General features: G+C 74.7%; 2 protein-coding genes and 6 non-coding genes across 8 annotated transcripts; 5 read left to right on the top strand and 3 right to left on the bottom strand.

Annotated features, from left to right (window-relative positions):
- Nucleotides 1-253: 253 nt before the first annotated feature.
- On the bottom strand, nt 254-326 carry TRNAG-UCC. Its single transcript has one exon. It is a non-coding gene; the product is annotated as a tRNA-Gly (tRNA).
- LOC119877945 (basic proline-rich protein-like) lies at nt 302-3,786 on the top strand. The gene is made up of 3 exons (XM_038586450.1): nt 302-652; nt 1,312-1,674; nt 1,873-3,786. Exons 1-3 carry the CDS (start codon nt 302-304, stop codon nt 3,784-3,786), a joined length of 2,628 nt encoding a protein of 875 aa, XP_038442378.1.
- Nucleotides 1,829-1,911, top strand: TRNAL-CAG. The gene has a single exon. It is a non-coding gene; the product is annotated as a tRNA-Leu (tRNA).
- TRNAG-GCC lies at nt 3,444-3,515 on the top strand. The gene has a single exon. It is a non-coding gene; the product is annotated as a tRNA-Gly (tRNA).
- Nucleotides 3,787-7,735: 3,949 nt separating the features above from the next.
- On the bottom strand, nt 7,736-7,807 carry TRNAG-UCC. The gene has a single exon. It is a non-coding gene; the product is annotated as a tRNA-Gly (tRNA).
- LOC119877944 (basic proline-rich protein-like) lies at nt 7,783-11,070 on the top strand. Its single transcript, XM_038586449.1, has 2 exons — nt 7,783-8,086; nt 8,231-11,070. The coding sequence occupies exons 1-2, from the start codon at nt 7,783-7,785 to the stop codon at nt 11,068-11,070; spliced, it is 3,144 nt and encodes a 1,047-aa protein (XP_038442377.1).
- Nucleotides 8,571-8,642, bottom strand: TRNAD-GUC. Its single transcript has one exon. It is a non-coding gene; the product is annotated as a tRNA-Asp (tRNA).
- Nucleotides 9,278-9,359, top strand: TRNAL-CAG. The gene has a single exon. It is a non-coding gene; the product is annotated as a tRNA-Leu (tRNA).
- Nucleotides 11,071-12,527: the final 1,457 nt, after the last annotated feature.

The following is a 12,527-nucleotide window of genomic DNA, read 5'->3' as shown; positions in this document are numbered from 1 at the left end:
CTTGGCCTCCAGGGCCCCCGCCCGGGCCACCGCAGCCGCCCGCCGGCCCCCCGCCGAGCCACCTGGCCGGACCGCCCGCCCGCCGCCGCCGTCAAAACGCTGCGGCGCCTCCTCCTCCTCCTCTCTCTCTCTCTCTCTCTCTCTCTCTCTCTCACACACACACAACACACACGCACTCAGCGTCGCGCCCGGCTCCCGGCTCCATCGGGCCTGAGCACCGGGGCCCTGGAGCCGCGCAAAAACGTTGGCCAGCTGCGTTGGCCGGGAATCGAACCCGGGTCAACTGCTTGGAAAGGCAGCTATGCTCACCACTATACCACCAACGCTGCACAGCCCGGGCCGCCCCGGACGCCGGCCCAGGCTCCGCACCAGCGCCTCCTCGCCCTCTCGCCACCGCCTCCGCCGCCTGCCGCAAGCCCTGCCCCGACCGGTGCCGGCCGGCCGCAGCTCTGCGCCGTCGCGGGCGCCACCAGAGCGGGCCGCCCGGCGCCCCACCCGCGCCACCCCCCACGCAGCCCTGGCTGCTCCCGCAGGCACGAAACGACCCGCCCGCCGCCTCCGCCGCCCGCCTCTGGGGGGCGCTCTCGCCGCCCTGCGGCTCCCGGGCCCTCGGCTGCCCGCCGGGGAGCCCCGCCCCTTGCCCCCTGCCCCCGCGCGCGCGCTTCCCTTCCCTTCCCTTCCCTCCCGCCACCCGCGCCCGCCCCGCCCCGCCCCGCCCCGCCCGCACAGTCGGCCCGGCCCCCACGGCCACCTCCACGGGCAGCCCGGCAGCCGGGCAGCTGTCCGTCGCGTGAGCGAGGAGCCCGTGGCGGCCAGCCTCCCGTCAGGAGGTCCCGGCTGGGCTGGGCCGAGCCCGCACGCGCCAGGGCGCCAGGCGCCAGGGCCGACGAGGAAGGGCAGGGGTGCGGGGGGTCGGGTCGACGGCGGGCAGGACGGGCCCCCGCGGTCGCCCCGCGCCTCTGGCCGCACGGGGCCGGGCGGAGGCACGAGGGAGAAGGGACAAGGAGGAGAAGGAGGAGAAGGAGGGCCCTGGGGGCCGGCGTACGTTTGGGCAGCGCGGCGGCGGCGCCCCGCGACCAAAAGAAGGGCGTGTCTCGCCTCCCCGTCGGGGAATCGAACCCGCTGGTCTCTCCCGCTGTGACAGGCGGGGATAACTCACCAACTATACTAACGAGGAAACGGCGGGCGGCGGCCCGCCCGGGGCGCCCGAACCCCTCTCCGCCCCGCCCGCCCCGCCCGCCGGCCTGCCTGCCTGCCCACAGCCCACCACGGGTCCCCTCAGACGGTCCCGTCGCGACCCGTCCGTGCCAGGTGCGCGACCGCCACTGTGCCCCGGGTCGCACGTCCACACCCGTCCCATACCCCCCGCACCTGCCTCGTCAGCTGCGCACAAAGAATCAGTCCCCCCGTCCCTACTCTTCTTCTCGCCCGCCTTCCCCTCCGGACCCGCCCCGGCCCCCGCCCCCGCCCAGCCGCGCGGGATGGCGGCGGGAGAAGACCGCCCGACCGGCAAGCATGGCTGCGCGAGCGAGCCGGAGGGCCCCGCGCCGGGGATGGGCCGCGGCTGGCGGCGGGGGCGGCGTGGGTGTCCGGACGCCGGCAGCAGGGTGCGCGCCCCGGGAAGGGGGAGGGGGCGGCGGCGAGGACCGCGGCGAGGGCGGCGGCGCCAGCAGAGTCAGTCGGCGGGCCGTTGGCCTCGTCGACCGGGACGCGAGTCCCGTCCGTCCGTTCCGTCCGTCCGTCCGTCGCGCACCCACACGGCCGCCAGCCAGCTCCGGGGTCGGCGCCGGGTCCAGCCAGGCGAGCGGCCGGCGCGCCCAGGCCCGCCGTCAGGATGGCCGAGCGGTCTAAGGCGCTGCGTTCAGGTCGCAGTCTCCCCTGGAGGCGTGGGTTCGAATCCCACTCCTGACACGCCCACCTTTTGGCCCGCCCAACGCGGGCTCTCCGCACCCGGGCCTGGACGACGCCCTGTCTGTCCCGCCTTACACGCCGCTGGCTGCGGCTGCGGGCTGCGGGCTGCGGGCTGGCGGCGCCCTGGCACACGTGGCCCGGGGACCCACGCAGCTGCAGCGCCTCGGCCCTCCCGGCCACAGGCTTGGCGCCCCCCGCGCCCATCCCTCCCCCGCCACCTCCCGCGCCCTCTCCTCCATCCTCATCCCACGGCGGCCGGCGGGCCTCGGCAACTCGGCAAGTCGGCGGCACGGCTCTCCGGGGGCTCCGTTTGCCCTCTTCCTTCCCGCCGCCGCCCCCTGCAGGCCAGCCGCGGGCCGAAATGCCGGCAAGCCCCGCGCGGGCCGGGCCACGCTCCCACTGAGGGGCGCGCCTCGCTCGCCTCCTCGCTCTCCCAGCCCCGCCCTACACCTCCCCCCCGCCCGCCGCCGGGAGCGCGGGGGTCCCCCACGGCCTGTCCTTTCCGCCGGCCCCCATTCATTCCGTGGTCTCCACCCCCTCCGTCCCCGGGGCGCCCACGAGGCGTGGCCACCCGGAGGCCTCACCACGGCCACACGCCCGCCAGGCGGGCAGCCGAGCCCTCCGCGCGCCAGCCAGAGACGGGACCCCCGCCCCGTTCGCTGGGCCTGGCCCGGGGGGGGCGGGGTGGGGTCCACCCCGCCGTGGTGGCTCCGGGGAGCCCTGAGCGCAAGGCAGCCCTGCCTCCCCGGGCCCCCTCCGCGCCGGAAGCCGCTGCGGGGGCCGGGGCTCCAGGACGCCAGCGCGCTCCCTCACCGCGCCGCCCGCCAGCCAGCCAGCCGGCGGCCGCTCCGCCCAGCGCACCTGCCGGCCTCACCCCCACCGCAGCCCAGCCGGCCCCGACGGATAGCTGCGGGGCAGAGCTCACACGCCTTTCTTTGGCCTCTTGGCTTGGGCGCTACTCTCGGCGGCCCCCATCTCCGACGACGACACCGACGCCGACACGCCACACACGCGCACCCACACCCCCCCCCCCCCACCCCGCGGCACCCCGGGAGCGCACACAATCCGATCTCCGGGCCCCATCCGGCCCCCGCCGCGCGCACTGCACGGGCCGGAGAGCCATCCGCCCATGGGCCTTCGGGGGGGCGCCGGAGGGAAGGGAAGGTCCGCGCTGAGCTGCGCCGGCCACAGACGCCCCCGCGCTGCCTGGGAATCGGGCGCGGGTCAGGCTTGGCCCAGGCTTGCTCCTCCCGGCAGGACAGTGGTCTGGCGGCGGGCCCCGCCCCAGGGAGAGGGCGCAGGGTGAGCCGAGTCCGCCTCGGGGCCTCGCTGGGACCGTGGGCGCCGCGCGCCGGCCCGAGCCCGAGCCCGAGCCCGAGCCCGAGCCCTCGGCGCATCTGCACGGGCGCGGAGCCTGTCTTGCAGACCGCGGGCCCGCCGCCCGCCCCCGCGCAGCGGGTGCTCACCACTGGCCGTGCCGGGACGACGACGAGCGCCGCTGGGGAAGCCGTCTGGTGGCCGCCGCCACCGGTGCATGGGTGGTTCAGTGGTAGAATTCTCCGCCTGCCACGCGGGAGGCCCGGGTTCGATTCCCGGCCCATGCAGCGCGCCGCCCCCTTTTGGCCGCGCGCGCCCGGCTTCCTCGCGCACGCGCTCAAGCCACAGGGCCTGAGCCTGAACCAGCTGTGCTCACGCCGGGGGCCCTGCCCTCCTGCCCCGCCCCGCTTCCCCCTGCCGACTTGTCTGTTCTGGTCTCTCGCCCGTGGCCGCCAGCCCTGGCCGCCACGCTCCACCCGGCTGCCCGCCCCCTGCCGCCCGACGTGGCCCAGGTCCCTTGCCCGGCCCACGTTGTCCTTGCCCTTTTTCTCTCCATGACCCTGACCCCGGACGGCGCTTCGCTCACCCACGTCACTTCAAGCAATGCTTCCAAGCACCGCCCGCGCCCGCCCGGGCACAGCCCACCTGCATGCTTTTCACATTCCCTCCCTCAATGGCTCATTCTACCCCACACTCCCCAAACCCTCCTCTCTTTGCACGTCGACCGACCACCAACCATCTTGCCACCCCTCCTCTGGAGGGGCCCTCAGCCACTCCTTGGAGCGCGCCAGGGAGCCCCGTTTCACGGCCCGACATCCTCCCGTTGGCAGCCCCGGGATGCTCTCTATGGCCACCTGGCCGCGGTCTCCTTCAAACACGGGCCACTCCCCACTGCTAAAGTCACCGCGAGCACCAGGTCCATGCAGCCTAGCCAGCACCGGCGCCAGCACACCCAGCCTCGAGGGACAGCGCCACCGCCACGGCTGTCACCAGCACGTCGGTGTCCACGAACGGCGGCGCACCAGCATGGCAATCACGGCCAAGGGCACGGAGGTCACCTCCCCCCTCGCCCGGCCTCCACGACCCCGCAGCACTTGGTCCACCACCAACCCCCAGGGACCACCATCCCACACAGCAACCAGCAACCAGCACCAGCACCAGGACTACCACCACCATGCCAGAAGCATTGTACCAGCAGCAGCAAGCAAGCAGCAGCAGCAGCAGCGGGACGTGCCCACCGCCAGCAGGCCCAGCGTAGCATGATCGCCAACAGACTGAAGTCCTCGCGGTCACCGCCACCACCGAGGCCACCATCAGCACACCGGCACGGTAGCATGGGCCCACGGCCCTGAAGTCCTCCACCCTCCCTCACCAGCCACCCCACCAGCACCGAGTCGCCACCAAGCCCCAGGACCCACCAGCACACCACCACCGCGATAGCAGCAAGCAGCAGGACCGAGGCCAGCGCACGGGAAGGGCATCGCCGGCGCGGCACCGAAGGCCTTCCCGGACCCCCCGACCCCCATCGCTCACCGAGTCCACCGGTACACACCGGGGCCCCGGGGGACGCCGTCACCAACAGCGCCAAAGTTCGCCACCCACCATCACCGGCGGCGGCGGAGGGCAGCGGCGGCAGCAGCAGCAAACACGAGTTACCAGCGCCGCTGGCCCCTCCACCCCACCAGCCCCTCTTGCCCGAACGACCCCACCCCTGTCACCCGCCTCCTCCCCGTGCCCTCCTTTCCAGTCCTCATTTGTCGGATGATCGTGCGTTGCGTCTGTCCCTTTGGCCTCCCTGAATCTCAAGCCCAGGGACGACACCTGACACCTGAGACGTGGCTGGTGGTCCCCATGACGATGACGGGGAATGGTCATCTCCGGGGCGGGTGGAATTCCTCACCCCCGTGGGAACAGCTCCGACAACCCGGTCCCTCCCTCCCTCCCTCTCTCTCTCCTCTTTGCCTCGCCCTGGCCGCCGCGCACTGCCTGCTTGCCACCCACCCGCCCCTGCACCTCGCTCGCTCGGTCGCTCGCATCGCTCTCAGTCTCATCCACCACCGCTCTCGTCTGGCCCGGCCACCCTGCAGCGCAGCCCAGCGCAGCCCAGCGCAGCCCAGCGCAGCCCAGCGGGCCTCCCCGGCACCTCTCCCGCCGCCGCCGTCCACCGCCCACCCACGGGGTCTCCCAGCCCTCTGGCACCGGGACCCACTCCCCCACCTCCACCCACCCCCACGTGCCACGTGCCGCTCCTTCCAGCCTCCAGGCTCAAACCCTCCTCTAACCACATCTACCACCGACCCCTTGGACCCCACACCCACGTCCTACACTCAAGGCCGGCAGTCCCGGTCTCCCACAGGGCTCTCAGGCACACGCCCAGCGTGTCCCGTCCCCTACCTCACAGCTCGCCCGCCCGCACAGGTGCACAGGTGCAGGAGAGGCGCCGGCAGGGGTGCCCTGCCGCACCCGAGCCCCCGCAGACACCCTGCCTCAGTGGCCAGCCCCACTCTCGGCCAGTGCCCGCCGGCGCCACACGTCCCGGGCCCTCACTCCACGCACACACCCGGTACTTCCTTCTCCCACTGCCCCGGCTCGGTCCGCCTTCCTGGCCCTCCCCTCTTTCCGGGACGCTTTGCGCCTGTGCCCTGACCCCCGTGGGAGGCGACGCGCGGGGGAGAACACCCTCGTCCCGCGCTATCCCCCACCGTCGCGGACTCCCCGCACCCCCCACCCCCCACCCATACAGCCAGAGGGAGAGGCGAGGGGCGCTGAGGGAACTGCCCGTGCTGACGGGAAGCACCCGGAGGCCCACGACGGGCGCTCCTCTCCACCGCCGCCCGACCGTGGGCCCAATCCAGCCAGCGAGCCGCGGAAGGCTCACGCAGAGCGCGGGCCGGCCTCTGCGCCTCCGACGGAGACAGACGGTCTCTGACACACAGCAAAGCCTTGGGAGGGCCGGCGTGCAAGCGTTGCAGGAAGGAGGCCGGGCGCTGCGGTTCACCTGCAGGAGCAGCGGCGCCAGGAGACCCCGCACTCCGGTCGGAGACAGGGCTGCAGGCTCTCCTGCCTAGGTGGGCGCTAAGGCGCCAAGGGGAAACGCCTTCCGAGCGGCATCCAGCTGGGGCGCCGGCCTCGTGGGGCTGGGGCCGGGGCCGGGGCCGGGGGCGTGGTGGAGGAAGCTGTGTCGGGGAACACGCCTGCCCCTCTGCCCCAGGATTCGGGGTAGCGGTCGTGCAGTTGGGACTGACCCGGGGCCTCCAAGGGCACCCCTTCTGTCCCCGGGTGCCTCCGCCCCTCCCACCTGCCGGCCACGCGGGTTAGCCCACTGGCCTCCTGCATCTATCTCCTGCTCTCTGCCTCCACTGCCTGGTGGTCCGGCCACCGGGACACGCCCACAACCGCTTTCCAACCACCGCCTGCCCGGGCGGGGGCGGCGGGGGCCGGCGCTCTGCTCCCATCCGCCCAAGGCCCAAGACCACCACCCACGTGCGCCGCCATCGCTGGCGGTTGCCGGGCCGACGGCCGAGAGAAGGCACCGGGGGCTCCAGCAAGTGACCCCCGAACTCCAGAGAGAAGACAGGTGGCTCACCCTCCCCACAACCCGGCCCCCTCTGCCTCGGCCCGCCGCCCCCACATGCCCCCAGCGCGGCCGCCGCCAGTAGGCACCTCACCAAGGAGCCAGCGGGGGGCCGGGGGTGGGGGCGCTGCGAGCCGCCACGACCTTTCTCCCGGCGGCAGGGGTGCTGCGGGAGAGTCCAAGCACCCACGGAGGCCCGAGGCGCCCGGCCTGTCGGTGGCCTCGGCTGGGGTCGGACGGCGTCCCGGACGTCGGGCCTGGGGCGGAGCGAGACGGGGAGCCAGGCGAGCGTCGGGGGAGGCGGCCGCGAGACGCCGAGACCTCCAGTCGGCCCAACTGCCGGCCAGCCAGCCAGCGAGGCCAAAGGCCTTGGGCCGGGCCCGACGGAAGCCCGCCAGGCAAGCCAGCCTTGGGCTCGACGAGGCGGGTGGGCCTCGTGCGCAGCGCAGCCTCGGTCAGCTCGGGGCCAGGGAGACGCACGAGCGATGCTTGGGCTAAAAGGGGGTGTGCGCGGCGGTCTTGCGAGAGGAAGAAGAAAGGCTTCCTGACCGGGAATCGAACCCGGCGCGCGGCGGTGAGAGCGCCGAATCCTAACCACTAGACACCAGGGAGCGTCAGGCTGCGCGCATGGCCCGTGCGCCCTGAACCCGGCGCCTCCCTCCCTACCGCACCACTCGCCTCTGCTTGGCCTCCATGGCCCCGCCGGGCCACGCGCAGCCGGCCCGCCGGCCCCCGCCGAAGCCACCTGGCCGGAGCCGCCCCGACCGCCGCGCCGTCAAAAACGCTGCGCGCCTCCTCCTCCTCCTCTCTCTCTTCTCTCTCTCTCTCTCTCTCTCACACACACACACACACGCACTCAGCGTCGCGCCCGGCTCCCGGCTCCCATCGGGCCTGAGCACCGGGGCCCTGGAGCCGCGCAAAACGTTGGCCAGCTGCGTTGGCCGGGAATCGAACCCGGGTCAACTGCTTGGAAGGCAGCTATGCTCACCACTATACCACCAACGCTGCACAGCCGGGCCGCCCCCGGACGCCGGCCCAGGCTCCGCACCAGCGCCTCCTCGCCCTCTCGCCACCGCCTCCGCCGCCTGCCGCAGCCCTGCCCCGACGTGCCGGCCGGCCGCAGCTCTGCGCCGTCGCGGGCGCCACCAGCGGCCGCCCGGCGCCCCACCCGCGCCACCCCCACGCAGCCCTGGCTGCTCCGCAGGCACGACCGCCCGCCGCCTCCGCCGCCCGCCTCTGGGGGGCGCTCTCGCCGCCCTGCGGCTCCCGGGCCCTCGGCTGCCCGCCGGGGAGCCCCGCCCCTTGCCCCCTGCCCCCGGCGCGCGCTTCCCTTCCCTTCCCTTCCCTCCCGCCACCCGCGCCCCGCCCCGCCCCGCCCCGCCCCGCCCGCACAGTCGGCCCGGCCCCCACGGCCACCTCCACGGGCAGCCCGGCAGCCGGGCAGCTGTCCGTCGCGTGAGCGAGGAGCCCGTGGCGGCCAGCCTCCCGTCAGGAGGTCCCGGCTGGGCTGGGCCGAGCCCGCACGCGCCAGGGCGCCAGGGCGCCAGGGCCGACGAGGAAGGGCAGGGGGTGCGGGGGGTCGGGTCGACGGCGGGCAGGACGGGCCCCCGCGGTCGCCCCGCGCCTCTGGCCGCACGGGGCCGGGCGGAGGCACGAGGGAGGAGAAGGAGGACAAGGAGGAGAAGGAGGAGAAGGAGGGCCCTGGGGGCCGGCGTACGTTTGGGCAGCGCGGCGGCGGCGCCCGCGACCAAAAGAGGGCGTGTCTCGCCTCCCCGTCGGGGAATCGAACCCCGGTCTCCCGCGTGACAGGCGGGGATACTCACCACTATACTAACGAGGACGGCGGCGGCGGCCGCCCGGGCGCCCGACCCCTCTCCGCCCGCCCGCCCCCCGCCGGCCTGCCTGCCTGCCCACGCCCACCCGGGCCCTCGACGTCCCGCGCGCCCGTCCTGCCAGGCGCCCGCCACGTGCCCCGGGCCACGGCCCACCCGGCCCGACCCCCCGGCCGCCGCGTCAGCGCGCACAGCAGTCCCCCGGCCCGACTCGGAGCGTCGCGCCCCCGGACCCGCCGCCGCCCCCGCCCCCCCAGCCGCGCGGGGATGGCGGCGGGAGAAGACGCCCGACACGGCAAGCAGGGCTGCGCGAGCGAGCCGGAGGCCCCGCGCCGGGGATGGGCCGCGGCGGGCGGCGGGGGCGGCGGGGGCCGGACGCCGGCAGCAGGGTGCGCGCCCCGGGAAGGGGAGGGGGCGGCGGCGAGGACCGCGGGAGGGCGACGGCGGCGGGCGGAGCGAGTCGTCGGGCCGTCGTCCGTCGCGCACGGCGCCAGTCGTCGCGCCGGGACCGTCGCCGTCCGTCCGCCGCGCGAGTCGTCCGTCCGTCGTCCGTCCGTCCGTCGCGCACCCACACGGCCGCCAGCCAGCTCCGGGGTCGGCGCCGGGTCCCAGCCAGGCGAGCGGCGGCGCGCCCAGGCCCGCCGTGGATGGCCGAGCGGTCTAAGGCGCTGCGTTCAGGTCGCAGTCTCCCCTGGAGGCGTGGGTTCGAATCCCACCCTGACACGCCCACCTTTTGGCCCGCCCAACGCGGGCTCTCCGCACCCGGGCCTGGACGACGCCCTGTCTGTCCCGCCTTACACGCCGCTGCGGGCTGCGGGCCGGGCTGCGGGCTGCGGCTGGCGGCGCCCTGGCACACGTGCCCGGGACCCACGCAGCTGCAGCGCCTCGGCCCTCCCGGCCACAGGCTTGGCGCCCCCGCGCCCTCCTCCGCCACCTCCCGCCTCTCCCTCCTTCATCCCACGGCGGCCGGGCGGCTCGGCAATCGGCAAGTCGGCGGCACGGCTCTCCGGGGGCTCCGTTTGCCCTCTTCCTTCCCGCCGCCGCCCCCTGCAGGCCAGCCGCGGGCCGAAATGCCGGCAGCCCCGCGCGGGCCGGGCCACGCTCCCACTGAGGGGCGCCTCGCTCGCCTCCTCGCTCTCCCAGCCCCGCCCTACACCTCCCCCGCCCGCCCGCCGGGAGCGCGGGGTCCCCACGGCCTGTCCTTTCCGCCGGCCCCCATTCATTCCGTGGTCTCCACCCTCCGTCCCGGGGCGCCCGAGGCGTGGCCACCCGGAGGCCTCACCACGGCCACACGCCCGCAGGCGGGCAGCCGAGCCCTCGCGCGCCAGCAGAGACGGGACCACCCAGGCCCCAGTTCGCTGGGCCTGGCCCGGGGGGGAGGGGTGGGGTCCACCCCGCCCGTGGTTTGGCTCCCGGGGAGCCCCTGAGCGCAAGGCAGCCCTGCCTCCCGGGCCCCATCCGCGCGGAAGCCGCTGCGGGGCCGGGGGGCTCCAGGACGCCAGCGCGCTCCCTCACCGCGCCGCCCGCCAGCCAGCAGCCGGCGGCCGCTCCGCCCAAGCGCACCTGGCCGGCCTCACCCCCACCGCAGCCCAGCCGGCCCCCGACGGAGAGCTGCGGGCAGAGCTCACACCGCCTTTCTTTGGCCTCTTGGCTTGGGCGCTACTCGGCGGGCCCCCATCTCCGACGACGACACCGACGACCGACACACACGCGCACCCACACCCCCCCCCCCCCCCCGCGGCACCCCGGGAGCGCACACAATCCGAGCTCCGGGCCCCAGCCGGCCCCGCCGGCGCGCACTGCACGGGCCGGAGAGCCATCCGCCCATGGGCCTTCGGGGGGGCGCCGGGAGGGAAGGGAAGGTCCGCGCTGAGCTGCGCCGGCCACGACGCCCCGCTGCCTGGGAATCGGGCGCGGGTCAGGCTTGGCCAGGCTGCTCCTCCCGGCAGGACAGTGTCTGGCGGCGGCCCCGCCCCAGGGAGAGGGCGCAGGGTGAGCCGAGTCCGCCTCGGGGCCTCGCTGGGACCGTGGGCGCCGCGCGCCGGCCCGAGCCCGAGCCCGAGCCCGAGCCCGAGCCCTCGGCGCATCTGCACGGGCGCGGAGCCTGTCTTGCAGACCGCGGGCCCGCCGCCCCCCCCGCGCAGCGGGTGCTCACCACTGGCCGTGCCGGGACGACGACGAGCGCCGCTGGGGAAGCCGTCTGGTGGCCGCCGCCACCGGTGCATGGGTGGTTCAGTGGTAGAAATTCTCGCCTGCACGGCGGGAGGCCCCGGGTTCGATTCCCGGCACATGCAGCGCGCCGCCCCCCTTTTGGCCGGCGCGCGCCCGGACTTCCTCGCGCACGCGCTCAAGCCACAGGGCTCTGAGCCTGAACCAGCTGTGCTCACGCCGGGGGCCCCTGCCCCTCCTGCCCCCCGGCCCCCGCTTCCCCCTTGACGACTTGTCTGTTCTGGTCTCTCGCCCGTGGCCGCCAGCCCTGGCCGCCACGGCTCACACCGGCTGCACCGCCCCCTGCCGCCCGACGTGGCCCCAGGTCCCTTGCCCGGCCCCACGTTGTTCCTTGCCCTTTTTCTCTCCATGACCCCTGACCCGGACGGCGCTTCGCTCACCCACGTCACTTCAAGCAATGATTCCAAGCACCGCCCGCGCGCCGCCCGGGCACAGCCCACTGCATGCTTTTCACATTCCCTCCCTCAATGGCTCATTCTACCCACACTCCCCAAACCCTCCTCTCTTTGCACGTCGACCGACCACCAACCATCTTGCCACCCCTCCTCTGGAGGGGCCCTCAGCACTCCTTGGAGCGCGCCAGGAGCCCCGTTTCAACGGCCCGACATCCTCCCGTTGGCAGCCCCGGGATGCTCTCTATGGCCACCTGGCCGCGGTCTCCTTCAAACACGGGCCACTCCCCACTGCTAAAGTCACCGCGAGCACCAGGTCCATGCAGCCTAGCCAGCACCGGCGCCAGCACACCCAGCCTCGAGGGACAGCGCCACCGCCACGGCTGTCACCAGCACGTCGGGTCCACGAACGGCGGCGCACCAGCATGGGCATCACGGCCAAGGGCACGGAGGTCACCTCCCCCCCTCGCCCGGCCTCCACGACCCCCGCAGCACCTGGTCCACCACCAACCCCCCAGGACCACCCATCCCCACCACCAGCACCAGCACCAGCACCAGCACCAGGACTACCACCACCATGCCAGAAGCAGTTGTACCAGCAGCAGCAGCAGCAGCAGCAGCAGCAGCGGGACGTGCCCACCGCCAGCAGGCCAGCGTAGGCATGATCGCCAACAGACTGAAGTCCTCCGCGGTCACCGCCACCACCGAGGCCACCATCAGCACACCGGCACGGGTAGCATGGCCCACGGCCCTGAAGTCCTCCACCCTCCCTCACCACCACCCCACCAGCACCGAGTCGCCACCAAGCCCCAGGACCACCAGCACACCACCACCGCGATAGCAGCAGCAGCAGGACCGAGGCCAGCGCACGGGCAAGGGCATCGCCGGCGGCGGCACCGAAGGCCTTCCCGGACCCCCGACCCCCATCGCTCACCGAGTCCACGTTACACCGGGGCCCCGGGGGACGCCGTCACCAACAGCGCCAAAGTTCGCCACCACCATCACCGGCGGCGGCGGAGGCAGCGGCGGCAGCAGCAGCAACACGAGTACCAGCGCCGCTGGCCCCTCTCCACCCCCACCAGCCCCTCTTGCCCGAACGACCCCCACCCCTGTCACCCGCCTCCCCGTGCCCTCCTTTCCCAGTCCTCATTTGTCGATGATCGTGCGTTGCGTCTGTCCCTTTGGCCTCCTGAATCTCAAGCCCAGGACGACACCTGACACCTGAGACGTGGCTGGTGGTCCCCATGACGATGACGGGGAATGGTCATCTCC

The sequence above is a fragment of the Canis lupus genome, chromosome 38 (genome assembly GCF_011100685.1).
Source record: "Canis lupus familiaris isolate Mischka breed German Shepherd chromosome 38, alternate assembly UU_Cfam_GSD_1.0, whole genome shotgun sequence".
Classification (NCBI taxonomy): Eukaryota; Metazoa; Chordata; class Mammalia; order Carnivora; family Canidae; genus Canis; species Canis lupus.
Note: the sequence above shows the minus strand (reverse complement) of the source record. Positions and strands in the feature narration are given on the sequence as shown.